The following is a 12109-nucleotide window of genomic DNA, read 5'->3' on the forward strand; positions in this document are numbered from 1 at the left end:
AGCTATATTTTTTCAAAAATAATACATCCACGGGGCGTTTAGAGGGGCGCAGATTAAAAGTAATGCGTTTCCTTGAAAAATTATATTTAGTCTGAAATAAATAATTTAAGAAATTTTGACGGGTTCGACAATGACTTCCTGTTTACATCGTACCAGCCAAATAGCGGCCGGCATTGCGGGTTGCCAATTTGGCAACCTCGGCAATGCTCGGCAAAGCTCGGCACAGCTCGGCACAGCAAGGCTGACACTGGGTAAAATGGCGGAGTCTGCAAGCTCTTCAGAGCCCCAGCGAACGGTGCGTTATCTGTCCCAGCAGCTGAGTGACCGGAGAAGACCAAAAACCAGAGTAAATATCGGTGAAGCATACGCTCGATGGACTCAGGTAAAGGATTTCCACGGCATCAAAACACACGCGGAAATGGCGAACTTTCTCCTGGATCGGTAAGCAAACTCGCTTGCTAACTTAGCTAACGTTACCTGTCGGTCAAACTCCTCTGCTATACTTATTTTCATTATATCACGTTGATCCTAGATATGAGTATACTGATCGTGACCCATCGACCTCCACACCCAGTAAATGGAGGAAACGGAGGCGGCTCAATCCTCCTGCCCTGTCCAAACCTGGCAACCCGACCGCTGGAATAACCTTTTTGTTGTCGCAACTACGATCTTGACACACTAGATGGCGGCATTCAGCTCATATTCCATATTCCACCTTTGATATAAACAGTGTAAACATGATTATGGTGCCAAAGGATGTGTGATGATTTCTGCCACTTAGCTGCGAAGATGGAGGACTGAGCTGACTGTCAATCAAATTTTGTCAATCAAAAGTGATGCACTATGGGACCGCACCTATTGACCTGTATTAATTAGAAATACAAGCAGGTGCACCTTTATCTGAGGAGCGTTATTTGTTCATGATTTAACCTGATTTGTCTTTTTCAGTTCTGTTTGGGCCTATGGATGCACATTAGCTGCTGACACATTAAAACTGATGTTACTGCACAAGAATCCAGACCAGACAACAAATACTGACAATAGACTAACTACCTTCCATTTATTTGGATCCTGAACAGTTTGATTAATTGCGTTGTTCTTTCTGTCTGAACCTCTCCTGTCAGAAATCCCAACGCAAGAGACTCGTTAGAAACCCATTAAAGTGACAAAACGTTGAATATGAAATTTCCAGCCCAAACTCTTTGGTATTGAAGTGGCTTTTAAGACGAAATGATAGCAGATTATCATATTATACAATATAACACTCAGCAGCACTAAAAGATAAGCTGCGAACAATGCATATAACACGTCTTGTAATGTGCTTTGCCAAGGCGAGGGGATATGAAAGAAAAACAACAGCCTCCCAAGGTCCTTTGGAGAATACTACACTTGAATAATTTTGCACTGCCTTTGAGTCATAATTGCTGTTAAAAGCTGCTCATGAAACACATTTGGTATAGATGGTATTTGTTAAATTGATTCTGAACAAATTGAGAGGCGCCGAAGAGGATTTACTTTCAATATTACCTTCTAGGTTTTTAGCATAATTGCATTGGGATAATTATTCAAATATCTCCATATTCATTCTCAAGGCAAATTTGGAATTAGTTTATTAAGTATCCACAGTTTCTCTGTTTTCTATTATACCACGTAATGTGGCATAATGCCAAGTCCCAGGGTGCATTTTGCTAATATTGTAAGACTGTGTTCTGTCAGAATCTCATTACTACAGTTTAATTTAACTAAATTAATATTCTAGATTTAAAGGAATACCTTTAGTAAATACATTTCATCGGCTTAACGAACAGATACAAGATGGGTTCGATCTTTTCATTTAACTCCGGGCAATCAAGCTAAAAAGTGTTTTCATCAAATGGTTCGACTCCCGGCCTGGGTCCCTTTGCTGCGTGTCACTCCCCCTCTCTCTCACCCTGTTTCCTGTCATATCTTCAGCTGTTCTATCAATAAAGCCATAAAAGGCCAAAAAAATGCTTTAAAAAAAAAGATTTTCCAACAATAACCTGTGCTGTAATTAGATGTTAGATGTTAGATCTGTGAAAATGACAAAAGCCGTAATGTACATACTTTAATTTATCACCATGACAACGTCACACCATCCTACGACACCGCCAATCCTCACACTTAAAGACTAGCAGGTTAATTAACGAGATCTGTCTCGGCTTCTGTGAATTAAGAGTTACATGTCATTAACAAATCCACTTATAATCCTTCATTATCTCCGAATACATAATGTGACCATACTCAGAGCTTCATCACTAAACACGAGAACAAAGCAGGGGTGATACAAGCCTATCAAGTCAGATCCCAAAGCAGCATGTTGTCGTGGACACAACTTTCATCACCATTCAGTTTCCTGACGGCAGCTGTCACACAGCTCTCCATCTCCCAAAGTGCTTTGGTTCCAGGGACAAATACGGTGTTGAAGTGGCCACACTCAGGTCATTTTAAAGCTGTAGTGCTTGCAGGCACCTGTCTCTGGCCTGTCATGGAGTACGGCAAATGGGCCATTTTTCAGTCACTGGTGATGCATTCATTCCTCCGACGAGCGCTGTGAAAATGACATTCACGCGCTAACAAAAGCCCGCTTCTCGTCGGTTTAGTCTCTCAGGCAGTAGCTCATTTTCTTCCGAGTCCTCCTTACACCAACTAATAACAGCCCCAGCCTGCACACTTCCTTTGAATGGCCCGCGTAGTACATTCAGCCGTCTTTCATTACAATATGAATTGACAACGGGTCGTCTTGAGATTGGGAAATGGTTCGTGTGGGTGGCTAAACTATAAGTGCTAGCTCCCCACAATCATAGCCTAGGTCCATTAGTTTCATTTATCTGCGGGATAACTATAGGGCACCTTGAATTGGGGTCTCGGGGCAGGTGATGGCGGGGGGGGGAGAGGCCTGTCCTGGCCGCTGCTGATTTATGCATGAATACGCAAGCTTTATCACAAGTCCGGCAGCCTCAGGACTGCAGAATGTCAGTGCAATTAAAGGCGGGTGGCAGACGTAGGAAAAGAGAGGCAGTTCCTATCTGCAGATTGCAGACCGAGTCGGGGAACACGGGCCGCTCGGTGAAGGTTCCAGCAACAGCGCCTATTCATCCCTTAATCACCTCCACTACTCATTAGAGCCTTCTTTTGTTCCAGCCGGCGTCTTTTCCTGCGCTGTGCCAGCAGATAAAATATGGCAGGCTCAGACGAGAGAAGAGCTCGGGGAACCCCATTAGACGGTGACAGAGAAGGGATGGAAAATGAGGAGGGGAGAGGGAGAGGTGACGTCCGAGCGGTGGAGTCAGTCAGCTAAGGAAGAAGAGAGGACTCGAGGGAGACGGGTGGCGACAGGAGTGTGAGGCACAGAGAAAGAGAGAGGACCGTCCGACCACGGAGGCATGTAATTCATCCCGATATTCCCTTTAGGACTGTTGGAACACTCAGCCAGCGGAGTATGGGAAGTTTTATACCATCCCCATAGCTTATTACAGCTGTGTCCACTTGAATTACGGCTACAATAATCTCCTCACACCTCTGAACTTAAACTCTTTGTGAATGGTGCAGGAAACGGATGTAAATTGGAGGTTTTGCCTCTTAATAGAGCATTGGATCCCTCATCCTGCTATGGAAACGCATCTAGATTGTTAGCATTGTGCCTGGTTAATGCGTCCAATTGAGAGTAAGTAATCCTGAATGCCTGGACCTGTCAGAGCCTTACAGAGGGAAAAAGAGACGAGGGACGGTTTGCATGTGTCCGTGCAAACAGATGAGAACCACAACAGCTAACTGGAGTTGATATAATGGGCACACCAGCGATCATCATTGTGTTCATTACGGAGAAACACACTGTGCTATATAAACTGCTGTCAGTTTCCCCCGCTTGGAGAACGACATATTGGCCTGTATAAATATGGTAATACTCCCACCCTCTGCACATTAAAGTACAGTCATGCCGTAGTGAATGATAATGTGCGTCGTGAAATAGATTAAATGAGACCTATTTTCAGTGGGACACAGAATAACAGCAACAATAACAACATTTAAACTAGTGCCTGAATATTTCCCTCAGCTTCAGAGATTATCTTTTGATCGACTGCTAAATATTTGGATCCCCACCAGCGAGCATCTGCAAAAAAGTGCGCAATGCAGTCTATAGTTTTGAACTAAATCTTCCCGCAGACTCGCTGTGGCAAAGGAAGCTCTGCGGCCTCTATTTTGAGGGAATAGTTTATTTTAGGAGATGCGTCCCGCACTGACAAGGATTTTGTGTTTTATCCCCGCTGAGAAGTGGAACAACAGGGGGCTCGTGTTGACAAAGGCTGAGTCCTCCATTTAAGTTTTACTGCAACATTGTAAAGGTTAGCATCAGACTATCATGGGGATAAACAGTCAGGAGGGGGTCGGTGATGACACATCTGTTGTCTCTCTCGGTCAAAGAAGGAATATATACGAGTTTTCATGGTCGGAGAAAAAAGTGTGTGTTAACGCTGGGGGAAATGGTGACCACATACATTTCAAAGCGACCATAATCAAGAAAGTGTGCGTACATGTTCAAAATGGTCAACAACCGGGCGGACAGGCTGTTGTCGCGCTGTCATTCTCCGCATCTCCCCGCCTCTCTCCCAGCACCGTGCCTTTAGCATGTTTTTCTGTAGCCTTGACATATTTTAATCGTCCAGATAGGGATATTACGGCGCACACTTTCGGAGAGTGTCTCCTCAAAGACTTTCCTGGTGTGGCACTTTGTTGTACGAACAAATAGAGGCAGAGGTAGCTGTGTGGAGACTGAAAACTTTTAGGGAGAAGATCAAACTCCACCTCGCTGTGTGAAGTGGGCTTTACAGTCTCCAATACTTGAACGCAAGTAAATCTCTCTTAAGAAGTACAACTCCAGAACCGAGCTGTTTCAAGTCTGACAGTTGTTCTCTCAGTGCAAGAAAACCCTGTTTGGCAAGGAGCACAGTGATATGGATAATTACATCATTACAAAGCCACATACAGTACAACAGTTGTCTTAGTCTCTGGGCCCAATCATTATTTATTTCATCACAGAAGAATTACCTTTTCCCTCAGCCGTGTGTTTGGCTGGCTAAACTGCTTATTATTGATAAAATGAGGAAGTTTGATGGGGAGGAAAATGGAACTGAGCCATAAAGTGTGATAAATTCTCATCAGCATTTAAAAAACCCATCTCTGCTGCAGTGCAGTTCATTGCTCTCTCAACAAAGCTATATATCTTGCGGGAGTTTTACGGCCCATGCCTCGCACTCATATTGTGTGAACATAAACCTTTTCACAGAAACAAAAACACAACTTAAAAAATGAGGAAGCGTTTGAGGACAGAGCTGATGGAAGCGATGTGAGCATCAGATTACTCGCCGTAAGATGTCTGTTTTCTTTGTACCCTAACAGAGGAGCTTCAGACAGCTCTGTTTTGATGTTATTTAGTGTAATTGAGCAACTTTTAATTAAATGGGTAAAAAGTTTCTGCACGAACTTGCTGTTTTCCAAACTACTCTCTTTTCTTTTAATTACAGCACATAATGTATGCATCATTTTACTTCTGCATACATAGTGTCTAATTTTTATGCCGAGCTGAAAAAGACAACAGTGTGTGGCAGGCGTCCACACTTGCAGTGGGATGATAGGTAGGCTTGTGTCGGTGGGAGATAATATTCCTGTTGCCGTGAGAGGAAATGAGGAAAGAACAGAGTGAAGATGGAAACAGCGAGGGGAAATTATGCTCTTATCTCAAATCCTCGATAAATCAGCCCGAACGGGATTTATATGACGGGCCTAAGTAAAGGTTTGTAGAAAGCCTCGCTCTCATTCAAGGTGCAGTGTGGCAGGTAGCAAATGCAGAGAGCAACAGCAGAGATTGTGTGTTTTGATTGTTTCTACAGCTTTTCTATAATATCACCCCCTGAAACATCTCAGCCAGTCTTTTTCTCCCACCCACTGGCTGTCTGTGTATCCTGCATGGACAAGCAGATCAAAAATAAGGCACTTGGACCTCACCACACAGATATCCAGTGGGTTGAAAAGGACATTGATTCAGAGAGAGATGGACAGTGACTCAGAAAACATTTTAGAGACCAAATACCTGCTTGATAACTCAATGTACCTTTCAAATACTGTTTTCATTGGTATGCACTTGCACACTAACACACATCACTACAGGGTCTGAAAGCTGAAAGGATGATAAGTACAGCAGCCTCTCTCTCGACCTCTAACATCCAATTGATCTACGGTTCCAGGCAAAAGGAATCATCAAAAATTGTTTGCAGCCTGGCAAGTGATAATGATTTGTTTCTTGTTATAATGCTCCAGGGTTCCGCAAGGTTTCCCTGAAAAACAATTTAACAATCAAAAAGCGCGGCCGCGGTGTGGGAAAAACATTCATCTCTCTATAACTGTCGGTCACTTGTGGCTCTGTGTATCTAGTCTGGTTTGCATTGTTCAGTGCCGTCATTAATGGGAAGTCCACCTCAAAATAAAGAATTGCATGCTAAACATTTTTCTTTATTATCAAAGAGAAAGATAGTAGTGTTGTCACAATACTGGAATATCTTACTTTGAAACAATACCTTGAAAAATATTGATATGCAGTGCCACGTACAATACCAAAATAACACAACTTCGAGGGTAAGGTAGGATTGGCATTTTAATAAAAGAAAAATATTACAAAGCTTGTGTACTGTGTGTTGAGTACAAAAGCATTTTAGATCCTTTTCTTCTGACCATAGTCAGGAGAGTTGGAGGAGGTATCAGTCTCGACACTGTGGAAAATGAGCATTGAATTTTTGATAGATAGAAATAGGAGATGCTTGAGTGTAAGAGTAAAAAATGAAAAAGGAACTAGAATATACAAATGAAAACAAGGATAAAAAGAATGAACGCACAGCCGTGAAGTTACAGCCTAGCCTATACAGTATATATACTAATACTATAGTATGATAGAATATAGCATAACATATCCAGTAAATGGCAGCCCAACAATGTAAGGCGATTGAAAAGGAAGGTAACGACAGTTCAAGGATAATGAATGTGGAGGATATGTAGTAAAAATACTAGCATTTTATGAAAGTAAAAATGGAAGATAAAGGGTTACAATGGGTATACATATAAACATGTACAGTCAAGAAATATGAATGCGAATTGTGTATTAGGTTAACATAGAAAGTTACGGATGGCCTGGCAGTCAAATGACTGAAAGCAGGTGAGCTGTCGTATTCCTATTGGGCAATAGCCTAATTGGTTACCAGTAAGGTATAGTATCAGTTCCAATATCACATTCATGTCATTTTTATATCCGATCCAAGAACGGCACTATGCATTTTATTAATACGGTTCAGACTTGAGGACTCCAGAGTGCCAGAGTTAAATCTGACCTGAAATGAGCTGAGACTTACGAAAGCGTGCAGAGTTGTCTGCTGCCATTTAAAAGGTTCTTACCTAATAATTTAGTTTGAACCAACTTTATTGCATTTACAGTAAATAAAATGTCATGTCACGCTTGAGCTCACTCTCTGCAGCATATCATTCCCCCCCGCTCCTCTTCATAACAGCTCTTCCTCTCCATCCCCATCAAGCAAACTTGTTCCTTTGCATTTATTTGACTAAACCCTTTCCCCTTGTCCCTTGGTAAGTCTCTAAATGTTGGTGAAAGCCAGTCAAGAGCACGATGCAGGAAAGATAAAACATTTTCATGAGGCTACTGGGCAGCTGCGGCTTGAAGCTACCAGATAAGTATGTGCTGTGAATTTAACATTATTCAAAAAAAAGTGACAACTGTGTTTCTGCTGCCAAAGGCTGCACTCTGGGCTAGTTTGAAAAAATTATACATTTGTAAGGTGATGGGTGGCAAAGTGTTGTGCACAGTTTTTTAAAAAACAGCCCTCATGCTCTCTTAGCAATCACCTCAGATGGGGACAGGCAGCCAGGCTGTTATTTGTTGCCCTATAATGTCCAACTCGACAAGCGCGATGAATAATTTCGCCATAATGACAGCTAGCACACACACACACACCTAGACCTCGAGCTCTTCACACAGACACATCTGTGCTCAATTGGTGCAAATATTTCAACCTGCAATTAACAGCATCGGAGTAGGTGGGTGGTGTACTGATGGCAGAAGGAAGAGGAGGAGGAAGAGGAGGAGCAGAGGTGGAAAAGTAATGTGAAAGAGATGTAGTGTGCTGGAATGTGAACTTTACTGTGTGAGTGAGCCAGCAGAATCTTAAAACCTTTAATATTCTTTTTGATTTTTTGCCAGCCAAAGACTACTTTTCTTCAAAAAGTAGCACAGTAACACTTGGAGTGACCTTTTGCGAATTTTACTTTGGAATAAAACTCTCCATCCGTCCGTGGGCTGGACCAGGAGGACGGCAGAAATAGACTCCGCATGCTGAAGTGACAGAGTCATTTTAGCGAGCAGTTTTATGTGAGCTGACCTGGAGCAATGCATTCAATATGCATTCTCTGCGTGCCACCAGTGAGGCTGGCCAAAGCTATATTAGAAACCACTGAACCTCACCAGAAATCAAATCACACTCTGGTCGTAAAAATGCTAATATTTATGTGCAGCAGTCTCTCAAAGTAGCGACTTTGTTTGTGCGCCTGCATGTGTTTAAGCTTGTACGCTTTCGCTACAGCGGCGTGTTCCTGCCTCCCCCAGAGACAGTGGCTGCGTTGATAAATGGTGAGCTACTGTGGAGTTAGTACAGTGTAAGGAGTGAGGAGTAAAAGTTCATTATGTGCATGCTGAGAAGGATGGTGTGATGTGTGCTACATTAATCATTTTGTTTCCCAAATGTCTTTTCGCATCCTTTGCATGGAGGAAAACTTAGACTGATGAGGACTTTAATGTATCATTCATTCGTGCACCTTTTGGCTTCTTCTCTCTTTCTCTCATTTTGCTCTCACTGTCTTTACGGTCATTATGAATTTTAGAGATCCACTTGCTCCATTTGTAGGTCTTTTCTACTTGCTTCTACAAAAAGAAAAACCACACACAGAAACACAAGTTAAGCCAATCATGGTCAGTGAGAGGCGTTTGTGAAAAGGTCAGACAGGTCGATTCCTACCGGTGTATTTATTTCAAATTGTTTATTGTTTTCAAATAACTTGCTACATGTACTTCAGCTCCGTTGGTATTTTTCTACGAACACAGATGAATTACACGGTTTATCTGTGAAGTTAACACTGTGTGCCATTTGTTTTTCTCCCAGATCAATCCTCCCAGCCGAGGCAGAAGACGCCGGCCACTGACCTCTGCTACAAGACTGAAATCAGCAGCCTGATGGACTTCAACTCTCCCGACGCCTCCCTGGACAAAGGTAAGACCTAATCAGTTGTCTTGAACCCAAGCTGTTTGACTTTAAAATGGCAATTTTCTTTTTCCTGCAGTGCCACAATGGGAGGATGCTGTGGCAAGGCAGGGCATACATATGCATTCATGAGAACCCAAAGCAAATACATACAATATACAGTTTATACAGACACATCTGCTACTGCAAATACCTTTTGCCCTGTGGAAATCTACAAAAGCTTTGAGTCTGAGATGAAGGGATTTAACGAAAGGTGAACAAGGATTTCATTATGGAGTGAAAACAAGAGGAGCCAGTAGCATTTCTGCAGTCATTTGCTCCTCTCCCTTCTCAGCATCTGCAGCTTGCACATGTCAAGGGAGCAATGGGCATCCATTACGCATCATTGTAGCAAACGGCTGCTCATGATCCCAACTAGTCTTGTGTTTAAGAAACATCACTCACAGTATTTTTTTAAATACCCAGACTAAGGCAAAGCCTGCTTCTTAATTTATTTTGTGTGCACATTGCTGTTGAGGCAGGAACATAACAATAATTGACCAACGTTTTAATATTTCGGTGCAGTTTGAAATGCTTGGATGGAGCAGCAGGACAGAAATTATAGCCCTAACTGCAGCATGCACAGTAATAACACAGTGAGTAATAATGGTCCTGGCTGAAAATGCTCCAAGTATACATTGAAATGTATAAATTGTATTTGTTAGAAAAACACAACAACTTTACAATGTCAGTAGGTGTAAGATTCAAATGGTAATTGCTGACAAATCCAATATTTTGATTGAATTTATAAGCAGTTTTTTTTTTTAATTACATTTTACTAAAAGGCATTTACATTTCATCGAATTCTAATTAAAGGGACATTACAAAAGAATCATATTAATTAATTGATTAATTAATGGAATTATTCAGACACATTAACCTACAACCAATCAAACATTCTGGCATGTTAAGCTACATTTGCATCCATTAGTGCCAAATCTGTACTTTTAAAACAATATTTGTCGTAATTCATGATATTAAGGACAGTATAAGATAAAATGAATGTCATTTTTCACCTCATTTAGGTCACAATAGATTTTTACATCTTCTGGCACACTTATGTATCTTTCTATTCCGACATACAGTGGTAATATACAACATCTTAACTGTGCACATAGTGATCTCTGACATTTAGGCAAATGATACTTCACATATTTTTTCACTTTTTTTCACTTTTCTGTACTCATCGAGAATAAAAGTTATATACTCACACCTGGAAACAAGAATCCTAGAATCACATAAGATCAGTTAAAATGTTTTATCTTTGATAACTCTCAGATTTAAACCCACATGATCATGGTTTTTGGTTCACTCTACTTAAACTATTGTAATCCTGAATTTTGTACCTTTAAGCCCCTTGCACCAAACTCTTACATTGTGAATTATAAACTGATGAAAATTCATGAAAAAAAAAAAATCTATTAACTCAGCGAGCTGAGTGGTTGCCTATGTACATATTTCATGGCTCTCAGCTATTGAAGACATTCTCATGGTTCATCAGAGGACAATCTGAATTTTTATTGCTCAACATTTAATTCATTCATGCCTTCCGGTCCTCCTGTAAAATTATGCTACAACACAGTGACTACTATCACACTCCGTACTCATCTGTTTTCTGCTGTTAGTGCTCAGTCACCGTGATTCATCCCAAAAAGCAGTCTATAAAGTTGAAAGTCTTCATTCATCTCCAGACTCTTATCCGAGTGGGTGGTCAGATGGATCTCACATCAGCGTCATCAGCTCTCCAGACAGACTCAGTTCTAGTTGTCTATCTGCGGTCTGCTTCCATGTTCTCGCCCAGGACAAAAGCTTCTTTCAGAGAGATGGAGTCTTGTTGAGAGGATCAAAGTAGCTGTCATGGCTCCAGTACAAACACATCTCATGGATTTTGGATCCTGTAAGGCTGCCAGCTCTACTATGGATCTCTAGTGTCACCCAGAGAGCCCCCAGGGGGCCCTTTGCCTCATTAGAGTGTCCTGCTTAAGGGGTCTGTTTGGCTGCCAGTTCTCTCTTCTCTCCTATTAGCGTCTGTCGATGTCGAGATGAAAGAGTTTACATGTCATTGTTTGAAAGAATGGGAACAGTGTTTGTGGCTTTTTGGTTAAAATGGCGTACAAACTTGAAACCATATGTGATAATGATCTGCAGTGGGTGCATATGAATAATAGGGGTGTGCCAAAATATCGATACAACGATATATCGCGATATTTCGTCTTGAGGTACGTTATCGATACACTGGTGCCAAATATCGATATTTAAAAATGTAAAAAAAAAAAAATTTTTTTTTTTTTTGGCCCACCACCACCCCTCTTCGGAGGACAGCTTTATCTTTATTCAAACATAGGTATACAACCAATTAAAATAAAAAAAAATGGTTTAAGCAGCTCTGAAACCCACACATATAGATATATAATGATAGTTGTAGTCAGTGTGTGTGTTAAGAAGAGACACTGTGCAATATACTCTTTGTTTACTTGGCTGTCATTCATGTGAAATTGATTGATTGACAATGTTTTGTAATTCCTGTGAAATGGATTCAGTGCAGTCAATAAATTCTGAATTTCTTCAGAGACACAGATATCGTGATGTATCGTGGATGAAATTCCTTGCAATATATCGATTATCGCAGAATCGCTGTATCGTGATATTATCGTTATCGTGGGCAAAATATCGTGATAGTATCGCATCGCGAGGTACCTGGTGATACCCAGCCCTAATGAATAAGTACATTTACT

At 41.4% G+C, this 12109-nt stretch overlaps 1 protein-coding gene across 6 annotated transcripts in view; it reads left to right on the plus strand.

Annotated features, from left to right (window-relative positions):
* LOC115584643 (kazrin-like) overlaps window positions 1-12109 on the plus strand; it is a 179192-nt gene that overhangs the window by 115881 nt on the left and 51202 nt on the right. For all 6 annotated transcript variants that reach the window (XR_003984580.1, XR_003984581.1, XM_030422197.1 and 3 more), the window contains exon 4: window positions 9237-9344. Coding sequence is in view for 4 of the 6 variants with exons in the window: in XM_030422197.1 (XP_030278057.1) it covers window positions 9237-9344 (108 nt within the window). In the remaining 2 variants the exon portion in view is untranslated. The remainder of the gene's footprint in view (window positions 1-9236; window positions 9345-12109) is intronic.

Source organism: Sparus aurata, chromosome 7 (genome assembly GCF_900880675.1).
Source record: "Sparus aurata chromosome 7, fSpaAur1.1, whole genome shotgun sequence".
Taxonomy (NCBI): Eukaryota; Metazoa; Chordata; class Actinopteri; order Spariformes; family Sparidae; genus Sparus; species Sparus aurata.